At 44.2% G+C, this 26,398-nt stretch overlaps 1 protein-coding gene across 3 annotated transcripts in view; it reads left to right on the top strand.

The window, feature by feature from the left end:
- Positions 1–26,398, top strand: part of ARFGEF3 (ARFGEF family member 3) — a 180,873-nt gene that overhangs the window by 105,716 nt on the left and 48,759 nt on the right. For all 3 annotated transcript variants that reach the window (XM_047733626.1, XM_047733627.1, XM_047733628.1), the window contains 9 exons: positions 12,076–12,242; positions 13,239–13,404; positions 17,075–17,182; positions 17,542–17,757; positions 17,922–18,032; positions 19,453–19,603; positions 20,863–21,183; positions 23,318–23,451; positions 25,348–25,493. In XM_047733626.1, coding sequence (XP_047589582.1) covers positions 12,076–12,242; positions 13,239–13,404; positions 17,075–17,182; positions 17,542–17,757; positions 17,922–18,032; positions 19,453–19,603; positions 20,863–21,183; positions 23,318–23,451; positions 25,348–25,493 — 1,520 coding nt within the window. The remainder of the gene's footprint in view (positions 1–12,075; positions 12,243–13,238; positions 13,405–17,074; positions 17,183–17,541; positions 17,758–17,921; positions 18,033–19,452; positions 19,604–20,862; positions 21,184–23,317; positions 23,452–25,347; positions 25,494–26,398) is intronic.

Below are 26,398 nucleotides of genomic sequence, written 5' to 3' on the forward strand. Positions count from 1 at the left end.
TTTATGGCAACCTAGGAGTGCCTTACTCCTAGGTAATCACCTGTGCCTTCCCCTGACACTCAAGGGTTTCTTGACCACAACCCACCGAGCTGGTTGGAACTTGCTGGGCTTGTGCTCACAGAGAAAGGACTAATCCTAAAAATGAACACTGCATTGTTAAAAGTCAGGATCACCATTTGCTCTTCTACCTGTAAGGCTTGGGCATGTGTCTGTCATTGCACTTACCACATCTATCAAGTTATTTGTGATGCATCCACCTTCCCCTCTGTCCTTTGAACTCCTTGCATGCTCCAACCGTGTCTAACACATATTCAGTCTTCCAACAAAAGAGCACATCACACACACATACAAAAAAAAAAATCCTAGCCCATTTACTGGATCTTGGTAGAGCTCACTGCTGTACTGTTAAGAGTTACTTAATAAGTATCTTTAAGAAACTGACCAGATTGTCCTTTGTCAAAAGGACACAAAAAAGACACTTTAACTCTGGTATATTTAAGGAAGGACATTTTTTAATATGAGAATGATCTAAAGTTGTAAGTACCAGCAGAGGTAATGAACTTCCAGTCCTGGACTAATACTCCTGGACTTTTCAACCTATCCAGAGATTGGAAAGAGACATATAATTTCTCAGCTTTCCTAACTATACTATGATTCTTTTAAAGACATAAAAATTCCTATTTTTAAGGCTACCCAATATTTTTTTTCTTGATACTTGTCCTTTTGGAATTAAATACAAAAATAAAGTTAGTATATTCGATTTGTATGTATTCGATCTGCAAAATTCATGTTTCATTGAGATACTAAGATAATATGTAAATACTCTTCCTAAAAATTTATTTCTCCTAATATCTTTTATGCTACCATCATTAAATTTGTTATTGTTTTATTGAACATTGCTAGTATGTTTTGTGTGTCTGTCTCCTCCTCTCTCTCTCCCTGTCGCTCTCTCTCTCTGTCACACACACACACACACACACACACCCAGTGACACTTCATCAGTCAGCATTTATAGAGAAGCTTCACTGTGCTCTGAACTAGGGGCCTCAAGATATACATGATATACATGACTTACTCTCAACAAATATGTATTGACTGTAGATTCATAAGCTTGTTCTTTGGTCCCTTAACCTGTGGAATATGGCATGGGTTGAAGAAGTGAGTCATGGGTAAAGCTTGAACTGGAAGGAATGTTCACTTCCCTTTTGAGGGGGTTTGGTAGAACCTCTGAGCCTGTGCTCCTTCTCAGCTGGTAGTATTCACGGGGAGAGGAGCTCAGCAGGTGCTCTGACCAGCCTCCCCAGTGCCAAGGCAGGCAGGCTGGGGAACATCAGTGATCCCAAGGAACAGCCGTATATCAGACTGTAGCACTGCCACTGGTTATGATACTGGTGGCCTTGAATCATTAACAAATGGAAAAATTATCTTTAGGGTCTTGTATTTAAAATTAAAATAATCTTGGGGCACATGGGTGGCTCAGTCAGTTTAGTGTCCAACTCTTGATTCGACTCAGGTCATGATCTCAGGGTTGTGAGATCGAGTCCCGCATCAGGCTCCGCACCAAGCGTGGAGTCTCCTTAAGATTCTCTTTCCCCGTCACCCTCTCCCCCGCCCCCAGATACATACATATATAAAATGAAGCTAATCCATATAAAACAACTCAGCTGCAGAAATTTCAGCCTTTACCTAGGTAAGATCTGACATTCAGATTACTTCATATTTATCAACAACATCCCTAAGTAATTCCAGATAAGTAAGTTGTTCTGGTGTAAAGACTGACCGTCAAAGGCCCTGCTTCATTTCCTACAAGAATTAGGAAACAGAATCCTAGCAAAGTCTTTTGTAAAATTTGAAGCTAAAGCAAATCTTACCAGCTGTGTTTTTGTACCTTTCAAATCGATACTTATTTACAGTAAGTACATGCTGAACAGAGCTTGGGTAAATTTTTTCACTCAGTTTTTCCAGAATGTGGCTCCATGGATGTTGCAAACTGCTCAAATTTTAGAGGTCAGTAAAATGTCCCATCAGACCCAATATGTTGTGACGTTGATTTTTATATGTAGGAATCAATACATTGAAAAGAGACTTCACAGTCTTTTGGTTGTTTCCAAATATAATTTTTAGTAATTGTCTATAACCGAGTTAGTCATTTGTCTTTTTAGTTCTAATGAACGCCACAGTATTTTTACCAGTTAGGAGTTGGTCTGCCTTTACAAATTACAGACCCATCACGCTGTGGTCCGCTACCAATAAGGTCAGTCTCCTCAGTCATAGCTGTGGTTTGATGGATCATACTGACCATACTGACTAGGGGTAGGCCAAAGCTGCTAGATATTGGCCTGGGTCCACTTTGGCCCTGCCGATCCCCGCCTCCCACCACCAGCATCACCTCCAAGATGAAAGACTAGTAAAAGAGAAACACCTGTACCCTGTAGGGATGAGAGAGAAGACAGATGGCCTTTGTTTATCCAAGACAACATTTAAAAGGTAACAACAGGAAATGAGAAGTGACTCTCCCTGAGTGACAACCCAGGTATTTTGCTCATTATTTCCTTCAATGTCAAAAGCTTTAAACCTTATTTTGTCAAAAGCTCCCATTGAGCATTTGCCCCTGACTTGTATCAGGGTCTGCTCTGCGGCTGAGACCAGACTAGCTCAGTGTTTCTCAGGGACCCTGTCCTCAGACAATTAACATCCAGTTGAAATGAGCCCCTTAATTCCACATGATTCAAGGGAGCCTCTCCTCTGAAAGCAATGAAAGGTTTTTACGGTGGGGGAGTTTGAAAACATCCAAATGCAATAGGTTTTATAGAGACGGGAATGGACGTGAGCTGTGACAGCTGCAGAAATTCCTCCCTCATCCTGCGCAGAACAGAGTGGTATCTGTGTGAAGTGGCCCCTCCCAGATGAAGAAGCAAGACCAGCCTCACACAGCAACGAGTAGAGGGGCGCGGGCACCTATGTGGCCTTGGGATCGCTGTTCCTTAGATGCGGGGTATTCCATTCTGACCTCGGGATTCTCTGTGACCCCACATGAGGCTTATTTATAAGCCATTTGATGTCTATAAAGTACCAAATTTCATAAAGGATACTAGAGCAAGTATGAATCTCAGTGATGCAGGAACTATCTCTTTCTTTGAATTAAAGCAAACCTGACTGCAGACCCTCCAGCCAGCCTGGGTGGCCAAACATTTGAAGTTAGCCCTCAAGTTCCCATCCCAGGGTAAAACCAGAAGCTGGAGCTTATGTGGGATCTATCTGGACAGGGAGGCCTCTCACCTCACTTGGCCAAGGAGCCCCCACTGTCCATTTCACAGGCTCCCTGACATCCTGTGATTTTGCTACCCCTCTGCCAGCATGGTGCCAGGACTGCTCTGGCAAGACTGGGAGCCCCTGGGCACCATTGTATGTTCTCCTCTGAGGCCCCACCAATGCCCCCCATACTGCCAGCAGCAGGAAGCCACAGATCTCCAACCCTGGCCCATTTGGGGGTCTCCCTTCTCTGCCTTGCTGCTTCCTCTCTCCTCTCATTGCCTTCTGGGAATGACCACCGTCCCTGGAAGGATCTCTGGCTTTGTGGATACGAAACAGGAAGGCAAGTATGCTCTTGCCAGCTTCAGTTTTTGGCCCTGGGATTTGAACAGTCCAGAGTATGTCTGTGGAATACAAAAGGTAAAATGCAGAAAGAAAATCTCAAATAAATAATGTACTACCCTGCCTCTATCAGTTAGAATTAGATTTGTTTGCTTTTGGTAAAAAACTCAAGTGTTTAAGATTCAGCTTCTTTCTCCTAAATTACGTCTGAGGTAGGCTGGGGTAGGCTGTCCGGCACTCTGTGATGACTCTCCTGTCTCCCTGCCCTACCTTTGTTAACACGGGATACTCATCCTGAGGTTTCCTCATTTGCCAAGATGACTGCTGCTGGTGGAGTTGTTCGTTTGCTTTAAGAAAGGAGGAAGAGGAGTATTCTGGAAGCAGGGTTAGGGAATAAGTAGTCTAACAAAACCCTCCTCCGATACCCTGTCATTTGTGCAATATGAAATTTGGAGAATATAATAATATAAAGATTTTAAAAAACCATAATTATACACCACCCAGAGTTTGCCTCTGAAATATCTTGGTGTCTTTCCTTGGAGTCATTTCTCAGCCTTGATATGTATCTGCAAGGATAATAATAACTAACAGGAACATAGCTCTGCATTGATTAAGGCTTTTATCTATATTAACTCATTTAAAATTCATAAGAACCCCATAGGGTAGATAGTATTCTTATTCTCATTTTATAGGTAAGAAAACTGAGGCACAGAGAGGTCAACTAAGTCAAACAAGGTGCACAGCTACCAAGGTGTGTACACAGTCTGGCTTCAGAGACCTGTTCCTAGTACCACGCTGTGCCTGCTGCGTTGGTGGGGGAGGAGTGGATGGAGGAGGGATGAATGAATGGGTAAATCAGAGGCTCTCTTCAAGAACACAAACCCCTCTGGAGTTGATTGGCCATGATAAGAAAGAAGTTGCAGACTGTAGCTCAGGAAATGTGGGACAGTTTTCCAAGTCCTGACAGAAAAGTCCTGATAGAGGCCATGGAAGCCCATCATCTCACTGGCTCCTGAGAGAACCACAGGAGTTTATACTAAGGGACCAGAAACTCAAGCAGATTTCTATATCAAAATGTATATGATACATATTTCATAGCACAAATACTAGAAATAACCTAAATGCCCCAAAATAAGGGGAAAGTTAAATGATTTCTACTATGTCCACTTAGGACACTATGTAGCTGTTTAAAATGATGTTTTCAAGTGATATTTAATGGTACAGTTAATGGTCATAATGTAATTTTAAAAAGGATTCAAAATTAACTTCAGATGTTAATACTTCATGATGATATAATTACAGATTATTTTCATTTTCTTCTTTGTACCTTTATCCAAACCCCTTAATTTTTTTTTCTTATGACTTCTATCAGCAGAAAATAAAATAGCTATGTTATTTAAAAATTGGAAACATGGACTTAAGGAGATACATTACCAAGTAAAATAGTGTAATCATTTTGTTTTAACTGAAGTCGAGTTGACACACAATGTCGCAGCAATGTCAGGTATACAACATAGTGATTGAACAGGTCTAGACATTTTCCTGTGCTCACCATGAGTGTGGCTACCCTCTGTCAAGACACAACACTATTACACTAATACCATTGACCCTATTCCCTGTGCTGTTTCTTGTATTCCTGTGACTTATTCATTCCATAACTGGAAGCCTGTATCTCTCTCTTCCTTTCTCTCATTTTGCTTATTCTCCAACCCTCCCCTTGGGCAACCATCAGTTTATTCTCTGTATTTACAAGTCTGTTTCTGCTTTTTGTTTTTCTGTTTGTTTGTTTTGTGTTTTAGATTCCACTTGTAAGTGAAATCATACGGTGTTTGTCTTTCTCTGTATGACTTATTTCACTTAGCATGATACCCTCTAGGTCCATCCATGTTGTCGCAAATGGCAGGATCTCATTCTTCTAACAGCTGAATAATATTCCATGATGCATGTGTTTGTAAACATATATATGCCACATCTTCTTTATCCATTCCTCTATGGGTGGACACTTGGGTTGCTTCCATACTTGGTTGACTATTATAAATAATGCTGCAGTAAACATAGAGGTACGTATTTTTCACCCCATCATTTTCTTTGGGTAAATACTCAATAGTTTATTAGATCATAGGATAATTCTATTTTTAATTTTTTAAGGGACTTCCATACCGTTTTCCACAGGAGCTGTACCAGCAGGGGCATGAGGGTTCCTTCTTCTCCACATCCTTACCAACACTTGTTATTTCTTGTCTTTTTGATTCTAGCCAGTCTGACAGGCATAAGATCATGTTTCATGTGGTTTGGGTTTGCATTCCCCTGATGATTATCAATGTGTGGCATCTTTTTGTGTATCTATTTGCCGTCTGTATGTGTTCTGTGGAAAAACATATATTCAGGTCCTCTGCCCACTTTTTAATCAGATTATTTGGTTTTTCGGTATTGAGTTGTGTAAGTTCTTCATCTATTTTTGATTTCCACCCCTTATTGGATATGTCATTCACAAATATCTTCTCCTGTTCAGTAGGTTGCCTTTTTGTTTTATTGAAGGTTTCCTTTGCTGTGTAAAAGCTTTTTATTTTGTTGTAGTCCCAATAGTTTGTGCTTTTGTTTCCCTTGTCTGAGGAAGCATATCTAGAAAAATGTTGCTAAGACCAATGTCAAAGAAATTACTGCCTATTTTTCTTCTGGGAGTTTATGGTTTCATGTCTCACTTTTTTTAGGTCCTTAATCCATTTGGAGTTAGTGTAAAAAAGTGATCCCGTTTTATTCGGAATCTAGCTGTCTAGTTTTCCCAGCACCATTTACTGAAGAGATTGTCTTTTCCTCATTGTATATTCTTAGAGGTTCCTTTTTTGTCTATTAGTTGACTATGTAAGTATGGGTTTATTTCTGGGATCTCTGTTCTGTGCTGTTGATCTATAGGTCTATTGATGAGCCAATACCACACGGTTTTGGTGAATATAACATTGTAGTATATATTGAAATCTGGGAGTGTGATACCTTTCTAAAGATTGCTTTGGCTATTTGGGTTTCTTTCGAGGTTCTGCGCAAATTATGGGATTCTTCTAGCTCTGTGAAAAATGCTATTGGTATTTTGATGGAGATTGCTTCGAATCTGTAGATTGCTTTGGTAGCGTGGACATTTTATCAATATGAAAGCTTCTAACCCATGAGCAGAGGGTATCTTTCCATTTACTTGTGTCATCTTTAGTTTCTTTTATCAATGTTTTATAGTTTCAGAGTACAGGTCTTTCATCTCCTTTAAGTTTATTGCAGGGTATTTCATTCTCTTAGGAGCAATTACAAACGGAATTGTTTTCTTAATTTCTCTTTCTGTGACTTTGTTATTAGTATATAGAAATGCAACCAAAAATCATATACTATCGTTACAAAGGTTTAGAAAGTCAATAATCCCCAGTATTGCTGAGTAGGTACAACAGTGTTCTTATGTACCATTGGTAGGGAGAAAAATTGCTATAAACTGTTGGGAAGATATTTGGGCTGTATCTGTCAAGCTTTATATATGTTCTTTAGTCTACTTTAAGGAATTTATCCCACAGATACCCTTGCATAAGTGTTAAAAGGCATTTCAGCTTTTCATCATTTCATCATTTCAGCTTTTTGTCATAATTGAGACTACATAAATGTCTACCAAGAGAGCATTAGTTAAATAAATCATACTCCAACCATGCAGTGGTATATGCATAGTTATTTGAAAAGAATGAGATAGATCCTTCAGTGCTAGTATCAAGAGATATCTAAGGGTACCTGCAACTGGGTGGGTCAGTCAGTTAAGCATTTGACTCTTGATTTCGGCTCATCTCATGATCTCAGGGTCATGAGATCGAGCCCTGCGTCAGGCTCTGCACAGAGAATGGAGCCTGCTTAAGATTCCTTCTCCCTCCCTGTTCTTCCCATCACTCACACACCTCTCTCTCTCTAAAAAAATAAAAAATAAAAAAATAAAAAAAATAAAAAGAGATATCTAACATGTATTGCTAAGAAAACACCAAGTCTTGGTACAGTGTATGTAGTATGATCTCATTTGTAATTATATTTCCACACAATACATACAAGGAACTAAGTATGCTGGGATGGGTATCATTGGGGCTTGGGAGAAGCAGGGACCAGTTACTCTTACTTATATATTTTAGTACTCTTAAGTGACATAAGTAATGTTTATTTGAAAAAAAAATTATCTAAGGAATGGAGGAGATGTTTCAAGGTCACTTATGCTAATTTTGTATCCAGTCTTTTACTGGTAGGCAATCAAGCAAGTGACCCAGCCTTCTGTTCCTGACAGTAAAGAACATCTTAATTATAGAGGGAGAGAATGAACTTTAGTTACAGAAAACTGGAAAAAACAAGTAGCCAAAATGCGTTAAAGGTCAGATCTCCTATAGTTTGTCATTCCAAATTTATAACACTTCCATGAACCCAATCAGAGGATGAATTTAAAATAAGAGTATCTGTTTGAGAGGGACATGATAGAGTACAATCTTTTAACAACATTAGAAACAAGTACAGCATGGCATTGTGCAAAAAGCCTGGAGTTTGGGCCCAAAATACCTTTGCAATTTCTAGCTATATAACTTTAGGCAAATTACTTTAATATTTCTGAGGCACTCTCCTTACTGGGAAAATAAAGGAAGGCAATCAATATAGACTTTATATGTCAAATGAAATAAAGCATAAGAAGAGATTGGTTCTAAAAATTGAAAGCACTTAATACATTGTAGCTATTTTGTTATTTCCATTATTAACATCACCAGTGAACTCTATCTGGTATGGCAAGAAAATGAGTGTCTTCCTTAAGTTGATAGACTATACATCCTTTTGTTTTATTCTCAAATTTGCCATCTCCTTGTAATGTAAGAAATTAGCCTGCTTACAGAGAGAGAGGTCAGTACCAACAGATTGCTCCTAACAGGCCTGACAAATCATTTCAGAACTCCGCATATGCACTAGCCCTTCTAGAACATTGTCACACCTCTGCTAGTGATTTGGGTCTCTGTGTCAGCAGACACATCAGCTGCCTTCTTCCCTTTCAGCATCTGAGTATGTGCTTGGTTTTCCAAACCATATCCAAGGTAAATATTGGTTGGTTTTAAAACGTTAAAAGAAATTATTTCTGAAGCCTGAAATCAAAGCCATTTGCAAATGCCGTTTTCCTAATTCACAGATTCAAATATTCCTTTCATCTATGATCCCGGATAGTTAAATACCAACAATGCTGAGATCTGCTTTCTGTTTACCCTAGAAGGAGACCCATCATGTGTCCTTTATCTCCTCCGGAGACTAGAACTAACCCCACCAGGACCTTAAGAGTATGGAGTATTCCTCTGGGCCATCACGGAAGAAACACATTGCCCATGTCCTGATCAAGGATATCATTTTTTTTTAAGGTTTATTCATTTACTTTAGAGAAAGCGCTTGTATGCAGGCGATAGAGGCAAAGGGAGAGGGAGAGACAGAATCCTCAAGCACACTCCCCACTAAGTGTGAAGCCAACACAGGCCCAATCCCAGGACACCAAGTTCGTGACCTGAGCAGAAACCAAGAGTCAGCTGCCTAACCGGCTGAGTCACCCAGGTACCCTAAGGATGACATTTTTAAATCTCACTCTCAACCTTCCTTTTATAAATGCACCTCCACCTATGATCACAAAGTTCCCTCAACAAAATATTTCTTATAACAGCTGCAAAGTTCTTAAAGGAAAGCCGGGGAGATGCCTAACATTTGACTGAGTAAAGTGGTTTTATGGGAATAAGCTATATACTTAATGCCCACTAAGGGATATTTATGCCGTTTTCAAATTTAACAAAAGTCTTGAAGATTTTTCAGCTTCAAAGCTTCTTCTGGCCCATGTCCTCTTGTTAGCATATTCATTAAGAAATCCACAGAGAGGGGTGCCTGGGTGGCTCAGTGGGTTAAAGCCTCTGCCTTCGGCTCAGGTCATGATCCCAGGGTCCTGGAATTGAGCCCCGCATCGGGCTCTCTGCTCAGCAGGGAGCCTGCTTCCCTCTTTCTCTCTGTCTCTGCCTGCCTCTGTGCCTACTTGTGACCTCTGTCTGTCAAATAAATAAATAAATAAATAAATCTATCTTTAAAAAAAAAAAAAAAGAAAGAAATCCACAGGGATATAAGCATATAAGTAACAATTCCAGTTACAAATTTGTATTTCCAATATATTTGACTGTTAGTGTTGAAAACTCTTGCATTTTATAGAAGAAGTATCTTTTTTTTAAAGATTTTATTTATTTATTTGACTGAGAGAGAGATCACAAGTAGGCAGAGAGGCAGGCCAAGAGAGAGAGGAAAGCAGGTGCCCCAAAGAGGTACCTTTTTGATCACAGGATAATTTTAAGCATACGAAGATCATATAGACATGTGTCGTTTGCATGCATATTATTTCGGATGGTCTGTTTAGGCCACATTTCTAAACCAAGCCTCAGAGGGTATGTAGGACCAAGAGGAGCACTGAGGCTGATGTGGGACCAGATGAAGAGAACCCAACCTGAGAAATGTTTGTCCCCCACATTCTCTGAAGTTTGAACAAGGCACTAATCCTCTCTGGCCAAACAAGCCCATCTTTAAAGCCCATCTATGACATAGAGTTGTTTCTTTGTTTCTTTCAGTTAATTTGTATAAAACACATGGAGCCCTTCAAAATGAAAAACTTTTAAGCATAAAATGATGTTTAGAAAAAATAATGAGGGAAGAACCAGCAGCTATTCCTTTACATATATTTTTAAAACTCTGTTTCCTCATTTAAGAGCGTTACTGAAATAAAATTTATTGAGATATAATTCGCATACCATACAATTCACCCATTTAGAGTGTGCAGTTCAGTAGTTTTGATGTATTACATTATTTATTTTAATTGGGATAAAAAATATATAAAACTTAAAAATTTCCACTTTTCCCATTTTTACATGTGCAATTCAATGGTACTCCCTACATCTACAACGTTGTATTACCGTCATCCTGACTTTCAGAAATTTTATTTATCATCCCAAAGAGAAAGGATTCTCCGCCAGCCCCTGGTGACTTCTCATCTACTCATAATGTCTCTGTACATTTGGCTCTTCTTGCCTGAGCCTCCTCTGCGTGGATCATACAATTGACATCATTTTGTGCCTGGTTCATTTTACTCAGCATGTTTGCAGGGTTCATCCATGGTGAAGCATGGATCCGAACTCCGTGGTATGTGTGTACTGTACTCTGTCGATCCATTCCTCTCTGATGGACAGTCCAATCGTCTCCATAGTTTGGCAGTTGTGAATAACGATGCAGTGAAATTGGTATACAAGGATCTGTTCAAATCCCTGCTTTTAATTCTTTGGGGCATACTGTACACCCAAAGAGCATAATTACTGGGTCATATGGGAATTTTGCTTTGTTTATTGAGGAACACTATTACTTTTTTTAAAGTATGTACTAATGGGTTACTGCACTAAGCATCTTACCTGTGTTATTACATCCAGTTCTCATAACAAACATGTTCGTTCATTCTTAGCACATTTTTTTAAATTTTTTAATTTTTTTATTAAAATATAATCTATTATTAGCCCCAGAGGTACAGGTCTGTGAAGTGACAGGTTTACACACTTCACAGTATTCACCATAGCACATACCTTCCCCAATGTCCATAACCCAACCACTGTCTCCCTCCCCCCAGCAATGTTTCTTAAGGATCTTCTATATGCCAGGCACTTTTCTAGGCACTGGGGCCTCTGTAGTGAACAAAACTAATAAAGTCCTGCCCTCTCATAGATCTTACATAATAGTAGATAATAGTAGTGACAGCAGGCAATAAATAGATGTTAGTACAATGCAGGGTGGCATAAATGACATCAAGGCAATGAAAACAATGCAAAACAAAGGTGAGAAGGAAGAATAGCACAGCAGTGGTGGGAGCAGTGGGATGCTGTCTGAGATGGAACTGGAAGGGAAGGCCTCTGTAAAGCTGATGTTTGAGCAGAAACCTGAAAGAAGGGAGTACCTCCTCCAGAGATCTTGAGAGATCATTCTGGGGAATGGCAAGAACAAATGCAAAGGTCCTGAGGCAGGCCCAGTCTTGGTGTGGTCTAAGGAGCAGCACAGGTCCTGGTGGCCCTGGGGCGTGAGAAACAGAGAGGAGAGGAAGTCCAGGTTTTATTTTGTTGTGATGGGAAGTCATTGGAGACTTTGAGCAGGAGATGGACCAGTTGAGGCTGAGACTTGGAGGGTCTGAGTGATTTTACCAAAGTAGCTGGTGAGTAGCTCATCCAAACTTGCGCAAGTCGCTTCACTCCAGAGTACATCCCCGTCCCCAGCAGGCCAGGGCATATATGGAAACTTCACAATGCTCCTTGCTTTCTGTAGCTGTCTTAAGTGTCCTACAGGATGCATGTTCCCGTCACAAGGATTAGGTCAGGGCTCTCCATAAGCCAGCCTTGCCGGGCGCCTTGTCTGTAGCCCCAGTGGTGTCTGCACTCTGCCCCACAGGCATGATGCACTCCCCCGGGTTCGATGGGACCGGCAGCCTCAGCCTGCAGATGCTGATGAATGCGGACAGCCTGTACACGGCCGCACACTGTGCTCTGCTGCTCAACCTGAAACTCTCCCACGGCGACTACTACCGGAAGCGGCCCGCCCTGGCGCCAGGCATGATGGTGAGCCTGATGCCTCTGTGCCAACCCTCTGAGGACAGGTGGCTGGAGAGCCGAGCACCAGTGTCCTGGGAGGAGTGGCATGGTGTGCTCTCTTCCCCACTAGCGTGGCATGGGCAATGCGGGTGGGGGGCTGTGATGGGCCGAGGGGGATGCAAGGCGGTTTGCAGAGTGCAATGGGCCACACGGCTACCCACCTTGCTCCAGAGAAGCAAGAACCCAAGTGCCTAGAATTGGCTGCCTGCCAGCAGCCCAGGAATGTCCCCCCAGTGGCACTGTTACACACACATGTGTGAGCTGCAGTCCAAAACAGGTGATCAGAACGGACCGTTCAAACATCAGAAGATGGGCAAGGAATGGGCCCCTTCTCTGAAAATCAAGACCTCCTTTACCAACACTCTTCATGGTCTTCCAGAATGTACTCAGATCTACTCATAACCCACAACCACACTTCCCACTGGTCAGAAATAGAGCACCTCGTGCAAGCTGATCGTCCAGTGGTCGTCTCCGCCTTCATGTCAGCTTGTGAGCCTCCGTCCGTCGAGCTGCATTTGTTTGCTGCATAAACTATAAATCCGCAGGGGTAACGGGTATAAATCCAGTAGTTCTTGAGCCGCATAGGCTTTTTCAGGGAACACTTTCCATCTCTGCTGCTCTTGGGGCAGTGAGATGGAGCTGCTCTGTTCATATTTCTGCACCGTCTCTAGTCGCCCCACACATCAAAGATGGGAGAGATGAGAGGCAGCGTTCCTAATCCTTCTACGGGGTTTCTTAAAAAGATACTGTAAGTAAAAGGAACTTCATGAAGTTTAGAACTTCCCCGTCTTGGTTTCCCCTTCCCTTAACCACACCCCCACCTGCCCCCAATCAATAAAGGTTTTATTTTTTCTAGAAGCCTTGACTCAGGTAGGGGATGCCTGAAGGGAAGCGGCAGCAGGGAAGCGTGTTCATTTGTGAGGGATCCTATCTGGTCACCTTGTCATGTGATCCTCTCCATAGAAAGAGTTCATGAAGCAGGTCCAGACCAGCGGGGTGCTGATGGTTTTCTCCCAGGCCTGGATTGAGGAGCTCTACCATCAGGTGCTCGACAGAAACATGCTTGGAGAAGCCGGCTACTGGGGCAGCCCGGAGGACAACAGCCTGCCCCTCATCACCATGCTGACCGGTCAGTGGCTCCTCACACAGCTCCGAGACTCTTGGTGTGGAGGGGGGACAGACACTCCAAAGCCCCTTTCAGAGAAGCCAGCCTCGAAACAGCACCCACAGAGCCTCCCCAGCAACTGGTAACAGTTCCAGGGAAGTGTCATGAATTCATCTCATAGGAATGTTCTGTTTCTCACATGGGACACTGGGGGACTCACTGTGCCCCATTAGATAAGGACTACTTAGCACCTGTGTCTGTCAGAGTAAAACGATGGGCCTCTCTAGGGATATGAAGTACTTTCTGGGCTTAGAGCCCAGAATTATTCCTGGAAACTCCCATGTGCTAATAGATAACCCCATATCATTTAATGCTCCCGAATTTGCCAGAAATGTAAAATGCTTGATCTTAAACTTGGCTTCTGTTCCCTTCCTGACTATACAAGAATTTGAAATAATACCAAGAGGTTACCCAGCATCTTTGTTTTCAGTGTCCAGAGTTTGTAAAATCCAGTTTATTAGAAATTTTACATGAGAGCATAGAGAGCTCTATGGGGTGTGGTCACAAAGCAGGGGTTTTTGTTTTTTGAGAGTGTGTGTGTGTGTGTGTGTGTGTGTGTGAGAAAGCAGTCATTCATGGTTTCTCACAGCTTAGCTACGGTGTCACATAGACCAGGGAGTGCTCAAGACCTTGGCCATCAGTAGGCTTCATATATTATATCCAGGCTCGTCTTCTGTTTGAGCTGAGTTCCCAGACTGGTTTCTGATCCAAGTTATCATCTCATGGCCCCAGGTGACAGGGTATGTAGGGCACAGCCCTATGCCAGATACCTCCCCTGCCTCTATCATGTCACGTGTCCACACCCAGCTCAGCATGGCTCTGCACCAGGCAGGCCACATGGGCAGGATCCCAACCGGGCTGGGGCAGGACAGTCCAGGGAGGAGGCAAAATCCAATGTCCAAAGGCAATGTTATGTTACCTGCGGCCAGTTTGTGGGGGGCTCTTACAAGGGTAGCAGAGTAGACCACTGACAGATAAAACCCAACAAAGAGGGATTTAGGCTGAGGTGTTCTTTAGGAATCAGGCAGGGAGTCAAGACACATAGTGTGGTCTGTCCACAGCAGACGGAGCCTTGATCATTGGCTGGCATTTGGAGTCTTGGTTCTAGAACTAGGATGCAACTGGGAGAAGCAAGGGCAAGGTCCCTAACTGTAGGGATCAGGATCCCTGGACAGGTGACTAATTTGTGTTTGACTAATCATGATAGCTTTCATATCCATCTGAAATCTAGGACTTCATAAATGTGTGAGACATTTATTCAGGCATCCTATAAGTAGTGTGCGGTTTCCATCTTTCCTTGTAAAATCCCTCCAATAGGGGCACCTAGGTAGCTCAGTGGGTTAAGCCGCTGCCTTCGGCTCAGGTCATGATCTCAGGGTCCTGGGATCGAGCCCCACATCGGGCTCTTTGCTCGGCAGGGAGCCTGCTTCCTCCTCTCTCTCTACCTGCCTCTCTGCCTGCTTGTGATCTCTCTCTGTCAAATAAATAAATAAAATCTTTAAAAAAAATAAAAATAAAAATAAATAAATAAATAAATAAATAAATAAAATCCCTCCAATAGGGATTTAAGGTACTTCCCAGAGCTTAAGGTGCCTTGGGATTTGGGTAATGATCCTAAACATGTCAGCTTTAATTTTCAAAGACCACAGTTTCTGCCAAAATGAATCTCTGTGACTCTCTTACCTGAACCTTAACAAAGGGAGCCATTCAGTAGTTATAAAAATGAAGAAATAACAGGCCATTCACAGTAGCCACATGCATCACACATTCCTGTGTATCAGCCACCTCTTTGTCACGGAACTGTAAGCTCAGTCGCTACCTCCATGGGAGAGTTCTAGACACAAAACGATATAAAAACATAGGTTTTTCCATACAATTCTGCAAAATAAAATTCTGTGATTCTTTGTGGCAAATTCCAGGTATGAAATGGCAAATGAATTTGAGCAGCAATTAACGTGGAGCTTGGAAACTTCCATCTGATCTTTTTGTCACATGCAGGGAAAAGCAACAGCAGCAATCTTATTATCAATGTTATACAAACAGTCCATTCCTGATGTCATGGAAAGGTGTTCTGTAGTACCGGAATTTTAGTGCTTAGATAAGCTTTGTATTACTTGAATCCAGCAGTACTTTACCTAGCATACAGGAAACCTCATAACTTCCAGAAACGGCAATTTTCGGTGAATGCCATAAGACCATTTGACTATAAGTCAAATTAATGTCATTGAAACAGGCCTGCTCCCACTTCAGTAGCCATTGAGGTTTCTCCCTGCTTCAGTTCCCCACTTTTGTTGAGAGCGTAATTGACATAAAACATTTTTTAGTTTGGGGTATACAGCATGATTTGATGATACATATCATGTGTGTGTGTGTGTGTGTGTGTGTGTGGTGTTATTGCAAAATGATCAGCATGGTAAGTTTAGTTAATGTCAATCCCCTTACATAGTTACAATTTTCTTTTCTTGTGGTCAGAACTTTTAAGATCTGCTGTCTTTGCAACTTTCAAAGAGATGTGTTGCCAAAAGTCTCTAGTCTTCTTGGACTTACTATAAGAATCAAAGATATAATAAAATAATTTCGAAGGCTCATCCTGTTGGTGAGGGTCAAGTTCTAAGGTCAAGGAATAAACTTCAGCTACCCTCTTTTCCCATGCTCTCCCCGGCTGGTATTCAGCTATGTTAGCTGCATTCAAGTACTTATGCCCCAATTCCATCACTTCTCTAGCAGTTCCCTCCTTTCCACTGAGACATTTGGGGCCCAGAGGGTGCAGATTAGCCCATGGCTACAAGGCTACTTAATTCAGAGCTAAGGCTTCTCAGTCCCAGGCCAGTTTCTTCTTGCCAATATATTAAGAAGTGTTTCATTGAAATAATTCCAGAAATGAGTGTTTTAACAAAAATTCAAATGAAGGAGAGTTAAGATTCCTGTATTGAGCTGGATGGAGTATATGATGTCATGGAAAGAGGCCCAGATGGGAATCCGAAGACGTGAATACTAAGTCTGATTCCTTCATTTACTGGCCCCATGGCCTTGGGTAGCTTACCTACTTTGAATATTTATTTCTTTTTTTGGTGAAATGGGAAAAATACTACCTATCCTGCTTACTTACTTAGAGTGACAGAAAAATCTAAATGTGAAAACACTTCATAAACTGTAAGGTATTATTATCAAGTGATTGTTGTATTTTGGAATCAGATTATGTGATTATCTGACCAAAGAGATACTATTCTTCTTTTCTTTATTCTTATGAGGAAACTCTGAAAGAGAAATCCAGGTTGGGGCAACCTGCATGTATAAAACTTGGCAATAATGTCACTGTTCTGGATAAAAGGAGTATTCAGACATCTAAGTATTCTAAATCAATAGGTTTTCCACAACAGACATAGCAGAGTTTATCTTCCTTTTTTAAAAGTAAAAAATATACAACAGCCTAACAAGAATGTTCTAGCAATGAAAGAAAACTGGACTATGAGATTAAACAAAAATTTTAATATTCTGATAAAAGATTATTATTTTCTTGCTACATAATAGAGCCAATGGATCTTTGTTTGGGAAGAAATGAATATTGCGGTGGCCATTTGTTTTTGACTGGAGTGTTCTTAATCAGGGAAAACCCTGTCTTTTTCCTTGACAGACATCGATGGCTTAGAGAGCAGTGCGATTGGGGGCCAGCTGATGGCCTCAGCTTCTACCGAGTCCCCTTTCACCCAGGGCAGGAGAATTGATGACTCCACAGTGGCAGGTAATGACTTGGGTCTTGAGTTTATGAATATGCATGTGTCACGTATGTTACCAGCAGTTAAAGCATTAAGTGGCAGCTTTGTGTGCTGATGTAAATGAATTAACGTCTTATCCTGTCAGAAAAAGTGTGCCTGATGGAAGTAACTTTGCAACGTCTTGCTGATGACGCAACATTCATTATTTATAAACACACAAATGTTTAATGTAAAATGCAATCCAATAGCCATTAAATTATATTTCCGGTAGCAGAATGCCTCACAATTCAGGCTTGCTATTTGGATGGTCAGGAGATCCCGTGCCGCTCCCTGCCAGGTTGTTTCTGCCTCTGGAAAGTGATGCCTCCGCCCTTTCACATTCCAGGTGTGGCATTTGCTCGCTACATTCTGGTGGGCTGCTGGAAGAACCTCATCGATACTTTATCAACCCCGCTGACTGGCCGGATGGCAGGAAGCTCCAAAGGGTTGGCCTTCATTCTGGGAGCTGAAGGCGTCAAGGAGCAGAACCAAAAGGAGCGTGATGCCATCTGCATGAGCCTCGATGGGCTGCGGAAAGCGGCGCGGCTGAGCTGTGCTCTAGGTACCAGAGGGAGTGACGTCCCCTGATGCGTGACCTGAGGGGCATCCCTGAGGAGTGCTTGGGGCATGGCCTAGACTTGGCCTTCCAAGTCTTCTGGAAGGGCCCTGTTGGTAAGTGGTTGGAGAAGAGACTCAGTGAGCTGCGATCGTTTGTTGTCTCTGTAGGAGTTGCGGCTAACTGCGCCTCAGCCCTTGCCCAGATGGCAGCTGCCTCCTGTGTCCAGGAAGAAAAAGAGGAAAAGGAAGTCCAAGAACCCAGTGACGCCATAGCCCAAGGTAACCGCTGAAGGGCCAGAATCCACCTGGCGCCTTCTGTGCCATCTGCACACACCTGTACATATGAGCAGATCCCTGTCCCCGATCCCTGAGGCATGCACAGCCTATGTTTGCTGCCAGTCGCGAAGTCCCCGTCTGGATCCGTCCAGATTCCAGGTGTGGCTCTCTTTGACACGGCTGACCCTGCAGAGCGCCTCTGTAGATCCCTTTAGAGATAAGAGACATCCTGGCCCTTGCTGACTAGGAAAGTGCTCATGGCTGCTCACAGGAGTCCTGTGGGACACCAGAGGCCTGCCTAGCCGAGCTGTTCGTTCTTCTGTCCTCATCTGGCCACATGCTTTGGCACTGCACAGAGTACCCATCTGAAGACTCATCAGGTCCTAGCAGGGAAAAGCAGAACAGCCAGTTTTCTGAAGAGGGAAATCAAATGGAGGAAATCCCCAAGAGAGGCTTCAGGAAAACTTTGTTCTTGTAAGAGAAAAACCTGAGCTTTGTGAACTCCTGAAAGAGTTGATTTTTAACTTGTGAAAATCGGTTAGCCAATGAAGTGGATGATTAGTATATATACTTGATATGCACAACCATAAATTACATAAAAATCCTTACATTTAAAGTTCTTAAAAAATTATAAAACCAGAATTGATGTCCTAGTTATATACAAATAAATAAAATCAGTATCACAGCCATATGACAAAAACACTTGGCTAAAACTCAGTTTGCCTCTCACAGCAGGAATATGGTTTGACTCCTCTGAAGTGAGTGTGCTGTGTTTCTAGACTCCAGACTATCCTTCACATATCCCACTGGACCCATATTCCAATGAGTTGATACCTTTATTCATGGAGGATGTTGACATTGGGCCTTGCCTTGGCATTTTGCATAATTGACATATTAAGTTACCCTCTGCATCCTTTCTCATTAGTTATCTACAATTTAAAAAGTGTTATTTGAAGATCACAAATATAAACGTAAACTCAGGAAATGAAATGATCTGATGATCATGGGCTCAGAGCATATATATGTATACATATATTTTAGATGATCATCACCATGAACCTGTGATGTTAAATAAACCTCAGAGAACTCACAGATTACAAGGAATTTTGTCTTATCAGTGTAGCACATGGGTGGGGAAGGGTTCGGGTGCAAACAGCTTTAGCTGGGGTAAAGAACCCCATCCACCTTGTGAGGCTGCCAAACTGGGCTCACCAGCATCCGAGGGGCTGAGGGCTGTGTAGCTTGGACACTGAACCACAGGGATGTGCTATTGAGGACCTGGCTGCCAGTGCCATCAAGTGACATCTGCTGTTTCCCTTTTGCTCTTGCATGGCAACCCATTCTCTCCTTTTTATCCCTTCTCTCTTATCCTTCTCTGGCCTTGTCTTGGACCATTACATTAATGAATGTCTTTCCGGCATAGTGAAACTGAAGGTAGAGCAGAAACTGGAGCAGATCGGGAAGCTGCAGGGGGTCTGGCTGCATACCGCCCACGTCCTGTGCATGGATGCCATCCTCAGTGTAGGCCTGGAGATGGGAAGCCACAATCCGGACTGCTGGCCCCACGTGTTCAGGTGCATGATGATCCCCCAACCCCGATCAGTTACAGTAAGGCAGAAGCAGCAATGATCTCTCCACAGTCCTCATGAGACTAAGACAAAAAGCATGTCTTGCAGGCATTGGCTTTGGGCTGATCTGGGACAGAGAAGCAGTGTCCATGGTGCCGGCATGGGGCAGGGGACCGGCCAGGCTGTCTCCTCACTGCTTCCTCAGTGCACGCCTTGATGCCTTGCACTGAGCTCCAGTCTGGAAGAGCAGCAGTGGGGCAGACAAGGGCAGGATCCAGGCACCTAGACCTCACCCAGAGCCCCAGCCAAATCTGGGTTCAGTTTGATGCCCTCAAAGCAAATACAGTTCTAAGTGTTGGGTTTCAAAGAGAGAAGCATGCAGGTCGTTCAAGGATTGCAAACCCCGTCTTGCGGGGAACATGTGAAAGAGCCAGTATGAATCAGCCTGGAACAAATGGGTTTCAGCGTGGGAGCTGGTGTCCTACTGCCCTTCATTGCACTCACAGGCAAAATAGGAAAAAGAAAATGACTTAAATTGCACCAGAGCATTTTATAGGGAATCAAAAAATTGCCTGAGCATAGAACACAAAGTGGATTATCCGGGATGATCTTTATCAGTCACTGGACTTCTCTGGGTTACCGGGCCTCTTGTGAACCATCTTAGCCCCAGGGTCTGTTGGGCACGAACAGTTTGGAAGTTGGCAGCTATCCCCTACATTGTGATGCTTCTCTGGGTTTGCCACGATCAGGGCGCGACCCCAGCACGAGCACTAGATGCTGTTGAGGCCAGTCGGGACATGGCTGGGCAGAGCCCTTGAGAGTGGGCCCAGTGTGTCCGGCGGGCCTGCCAGGCACATGCACACTCCGGCTGGGATCCTAAAGAAGGGCTTCCCAAGTCCTCATCAGAGCACTAGAGAGAAGCAGAGAGGGCCCCCTGGGAAAACTCCCTCAGGTAGCCCAAGTCCAAATAAGCCAGTAACTGGACGGGATGGAACTGGACGAACAGGGCTTCTGTTACCCACCTTTCCTCCCAGCACGGAAGGCTGTCTGAGGAATCCTTACCCCACTTCCAAGTCATCTGGTCCAACTCAAAAAAAGAAAAATAATATGGAGAGTGAGAGGTTGCTCTGACAAGAGAAGAAAGGAAATTGGGGAGAGTGGGGACGGCAAAGCTGGGTGGGGTTTCTTTCTCTCACTGTGGGATTTACAGAGCTGGCCTGCTGAGCTACGCGACCTAACATCTGTCTGTCCGCGCCTCTGTCTAGGGTCTGTGAGTACGTAGGCACGCTGGAGCACACGCATTTCAGCGACGGCACCTCTCAGCCGCCTCTGACCATCAGCCAGCCCCAGAAGGCGTCAGGGGGCTCCGGACTCCTCGGCGACCCAGAGTGTGAGGGCTCGGCCCCGGAGCAGAGCCTAGAGCCAGAGAGCTCCCTGAGCGCAGCCCCCGTCATCCAGCCTCTCTCCATCCAAGAGCTGGTCAGGGAAGGCAGCCGAGGCCGGGCCTCTGACTTCCGCGGGGGCAGCCTCATGACTGGGAGCAGTGCCGCCAAGGCCGTGCTCACGCTGTCCACCCAGGCGGACAGGTAAGAGTGCCCCGGGGTCTTCATACCTCAGAGGAGTGTTCCCTGCAGAGCACCAGTGGGCAACACCACACCCATGTCTCTCCTCTCAAATCACTCCCAGGACAACTAGATGTGTTGGCCATTCATTTAAGCCTCTTTTTTCATTTTTTTCAAACATACCTCTGTCTCCCATCAGGCCCCACACTTAAAATGAACTGCTGTCTGTTGATTAAGAGCAGAGACCCGGAGGTGGGTTCCCTGGGGCTAGTGCCCTGCACTTAAACTCTGGGATCTTGGGCAGGTTCGCCCCCCAGGGCCCTGATTGCCTCACCTCAAATAAGGCCATAAAGTCAGCCTCTCTCAGGGCGGTCATAAGGTTAAATTAATTACTACATTTGAAGCACTTAAGACAGAGCTTGATAAATCATAAAAATCCATTATTTTTTAAAAGATTTTATTTATTTATTTATTTATTTATTTGACAGAGAGAGAAAACAGAAGCAGGGGGTACCGGCGGGCAGAGGGAGAAGCAGGCTCCGTGCCGAGCAAGGAGGCTGACTCAGGGCTGGATCCCAGGATGCTGGGCTCATAACCCGAGCTGAAAGCAGATGCTTAACTGACTGAGCCACCCAGGTGTCACCAAAAACCCATTATTCTTATGATAGTTATTATCTATAGTCTCACACCTAAGGGGGTGATATATTCTTTAACCATATTGAGGTTGAAAGGAAAAACTCAATAACCCCAGCCCCAAGTGGCATCACCTCCTGATGTTGAACCTGCTGCTGGTCATCACGTCACTTGTCATCCCACCACACTGCACTGTCCACACTGGGTCATTGTCCCCCCAGCCCCAGGGCAGTGAAGTTTATACAGGGAGCCCGAGGCCGGGGAGTGGGAAAGCAAAACAGCACTCACGGCGGCTCAGAACACCTGAGTTCTTTCCTGGCTTTGACACTAATCAACTACAAGGTCATGTCTGCATAAAGAGTTACGCTGAGACTCCGTGCAGTGTTCTCTTTTCCCGGCTTATCCAACAAGGTGGCTGGGAAAGTGTGCTGGTATCTGGAAAGTAGTATGCAAGCATCCAGCGGGGCATAATATTCATTGCTCTTCTTTTACTAGCAACGAGAGAAAAGAAATGGTTAATAGGACGCAGACACTAAATGACATTAAAACTGGATTTACAAAAATAGCAAGGAAAAAGTCTTTGTTTCCATCATATGTGAATGCTTAACCTACTAATTCCCATCTTAAAACCTGTACATCTCATATAACCTCTTCAAAAGGGACTCTGTATTCAATTCCTGTTGGAGACCCTCTCCCTTGCTCAGCATGTGACAGCCCACGGGGCTGCTTGCCCTTCTGATGTAAGCACAGATTTGGTGGGCAAGTAGCAGATGACTGAAGAGCAGTGAAAGGCCGGCCATAGAAACCCACATCGGATGCCAGCCTTCTGAATTCCAGCGAGCCTCAGCATCTCCTCCAAGCCCTGCTACCTCTGTTCCCCTCCTCCTTCTGCTAGAAATGTCTGCACCCAGCAGAGTAGAAAACAGAAGGAACCTGCGAAGTTCATTATGTTAGGGAATATTTGTTCTTTTAGTAGCTACTTGAGCTCCCACTGCGTGCAGGGTGCTGGGTGTATGAGTCAGAGGCAGTAATTAAACTGGGCCCACCCCCAGGGGGCTTACAGGTTTGGGTGTACTTTGGTTTTGTATCCTTCTGAAGACCAAACCCAGCATTAGACTCATCAATCGTAGCCCAGCAAAAGACTTGATTGACTTAATGGGTTTTTCTATCTCATGTATGAAGCTAAAACTAATTCTAAGGATTCCATTCCCAGTTACTCAGTTTTAGGGGGTGATGCTTTGCCAAGTTTCAGCTTCTTGCCAAATGTTTTATGAGTGCCCAGCATGGCTGAGCTACGCCATGCGGAAACAAAGATTTCTTTTTTAATGGTCTGTGCCCTTTATATGAAAGTCTCCTAGTTTGAGCAGACTTACACACATTAATAATAGGTAGAGAAGCATAACGCACATTTCTTTACAGTTTTACACATTTTCATTACTCACAGTTAACAAAATTACCATCATCACTCTACCACAAAGACTTGGTGGAATTGTTCCCAAGTAAAAAATCTGTTTCTTTCCTCCAGGCTCTTCGAAGATGCCACGGACAAATTGAACCTGATGGCTTTGGGGGGGTTCCTCTACCAGCTGAAGAAAGCGTCCCAGTCCCAGCTCTTCCATTCTGTTACAGATACAGTGGATTACTCTCTGGCCATGCCAGGTAATTCTTTCCCAGAAGAACCATGCCATGAGATCAGGAGGAAGCAGCCCAGATCTCTGAAAGCAGAGGCCCACCTGAAGACTTGAATCCCCATTCTCATCACGCATGGTCACCCTGGCTAAGGTCTAGTGCAGATTTGTCATCAGTTTTCAGGCATGCTGGGAGAAATGCTGCTGTGGCCAGTGCTGCCCCTCTTCCCACTGGAACTGTGCCGGGTGGTTCTGCAAAGTTTTGTGCTTGAGATAGAGAAAATTATGTGGCTACTCAGGGTGCAGGTAGTTCCCATGAGGGTGGGACCCCCTTCCCCGTATCACAAGCCATGTCTCTTGTTTCATTCAGTTCAGCTGCTTGCAGAAGCAGCTCCTGATTCCACAAGAGGCTTTGGGGAGAGAAGAGTGGAAGGGGGAGAAGCTGCTTGCTACTCTTAGAAAAACTGCTGTCGAGGCACATCCCTAACGATAGGTCAATGTCACTGTCTTCACTGATGAGTACCTTGAAGGGAGCACAGTTGTAATGAGCTGCCCAAGGGTCCCAAACGGGCGGTAGGCTGCTCACAGATGCAATGGTCCATCAGTAGCCAAGGTTGTCATGCCGAAACAGTGAGCCTCTGTCCCGATGGTTCTGGGCACGGGCACAGAGCTACATGCTGGGGACACACTGTACTGGCAAGTTGGATCATACAGCCTCCTGAGGTCCCATCTTTAGGGATCTGAAGTTCTAAGTGCATGCATTTGACCTTTTGACCCTTACTACAGATTCTGATTTGAGAAGCACAGTCCTTTCCCTGCTAGTTTTTAATAGACTTTAAAACCTTAGCTCTGTAACGCCAACTTCCCAGACCCCTCAAACTTCCAGAGCAGCCCTAGACTTGGGGGCCACCTTCAAAGTGTTTGGGGTTGAAAAATCAGCAAGCTCTCATCTTACCAAAAAGCAAGGAGCAGGGTTAGGAAGAGGCAGCTGGGAGGAGGAGGCATTTGCTTTGGGATGAATCAGATAGGAGTTAAAATGCTGTGTCCATCTTTTCCAGCTACACTCTCTTAGGTGAGTTGGTAAAAATATTACGGTCATTTTGAAGTTTATCTGCTATGGCAATATTAATTAGAAAGGAGCAATCTGGTTGCAAGAGCAAGATAATGATCAGCATTTTGTAGGCAATGTAGGAGAAGCAGTAGGACATGAGGAAGAAGAAAGTGATGAAAAGGGAGAAGACCAAGGTGACAGGGCAGAGCAGTAGCAAAAGATCGGAGGAGGTAAGGATTACACTGAAGCAAGACAGAGCAGGTTCAACAAGCATGTTCTTGAGTAGAAAGGGGCCTGACCTGCTTGGTAAGCACTTCAGGGGTGCCATTAAGGGTTGGAAAGTGGATGACACAGTGACAGCAGTAATGCTAATGGCTAACGGCAGGGGGTGTTTAGTATGTGCCCAGCCCTGTGATAGGCACTTTGTGAGGATCTCCATATTTAATCCTTCAAGTAACTTGAAGAGGTAAGTGCTGTTAGCCCCACTTTTACACGAAATGTAGCCTTAGAGAGAGAAAGTCCTGGTCCAACATAGCCTAGCTACTAAATGGTGCAGCCAGGAGTTGAGCCCAGGCAGTCTGAGTCCCAACCCATCCTAGTTAACCACCAGGCCATTCCCCCTTCTCCACAAACAGTGCTCACGCTTGTCCCGGCAGGCCCTGGGAATATGGCGGCCCATAGGAGAGGTGCTGAGTGAACCCCCTCGTCCCTCCTGAACCATGGGTCCTCTCCTCCCTCAGTTGGCCCGCATTGACTAATCCTACCACCCTGAGTATTTTTCATCCCCTTTGATTTTCATCCTCTCTGTGCTTGAGAACAGGCCGAACTACCCCTGTGTTTGGGCTTTATGGCTTTTATGGTCTTGCCTTCTTCTAGGAGAAGTTAAATCGACCCAAGACCGGAAGAGCGCCCTCCACCTCTTCCGCCTCGGGGACGCCATGCTGAGGATCGTGCGGAGCAAGTCGCGGCCGCTGCTCCACGTGATGCGCTGCTGGAGCCTCGTGGCCCCACACCTGGTGGAGGTGAGCCCCTGCAGCTGAGCCCTCATGGGACTTGCCATGCGGGGTGGGCTGAAGAGCGTAGTGGCCTCGGAGCAAGGCTAAGGTTCCCAACCCCCCCCCCCCCCCCCGCAACCCAGGCACAAACATCACAGGTCTCCATACGACATCTGGGCATCTAGAGAATCACCCCAAAGGGCAGTCCCACCCTGGTTTTGCCCCAATCTTTCTTTACAGTCGCGTGACTTGGTGAAGTACTTCCCACAGCTGGCTTTCCGATCTTTATGCTTTACTTTCAGCCTGAGGCTGGAGTTTCACTTTTATTTTTTTTTGTTTGTTTCTTTTAAGATTTTATTTATTGATTTGACAGACAGAGATCACAAGTTGGCAGAGAGGCAGGCAGAGAGAGAGGAGGTAGCAGGCTCCCTGCTCAGCAGGGAGCCGAATGCGGGGCCTGATCCTAGGACCCTGAGATCATGACCTGAGCACAAGGCAGAGGCTTAACCCACGAAGCCACTCAGGGACCCCAGGAGTTTCACTTTTACACATGATTATGTATAAAGAAAATGCCTCTTGTTCTGCCAGTCTCTCTTTTCTGAGAGCTAAATGTACTCTGGGAAGTACCCTGTAAGAAGGTGAACCATATGCCCTAGTTTTCCCAACAAAATTAATGTTAGGACCCCTTTCACTCTCATACAAAGTAGTGCATGCGTTAAATTATATCCTATGAACTAAGCATTTCAGTACATAATGACTGGCTCCTTCTCAGTTGGTGGGAAAATTATTGCCTCCTTTTTCAGTAATAACAATTCTTATTAGTTCTTCAGTGTTAATCTGGCAGAGTTACATCACCAAATAAAGTGTTTTGTGGAACTTAATTCACTAAACTGAGAACATTCTAGTAAAGAAAAGGGATAGAAAATCACAAC

The sequence above is a fragment of the Lutra lutra genome, chromosome 6 (genome assembly GCF_902655055.1).
Source record: "Lutra lutra chromosome 6, mLutLut1.2, whole genome shotgun sequence".
Lineage (NCBI taxonomy): Eukaryota > Metazoa > Chordata > Mammalia > Carnivora > Mustelidae > Lutra > Lutra lutra.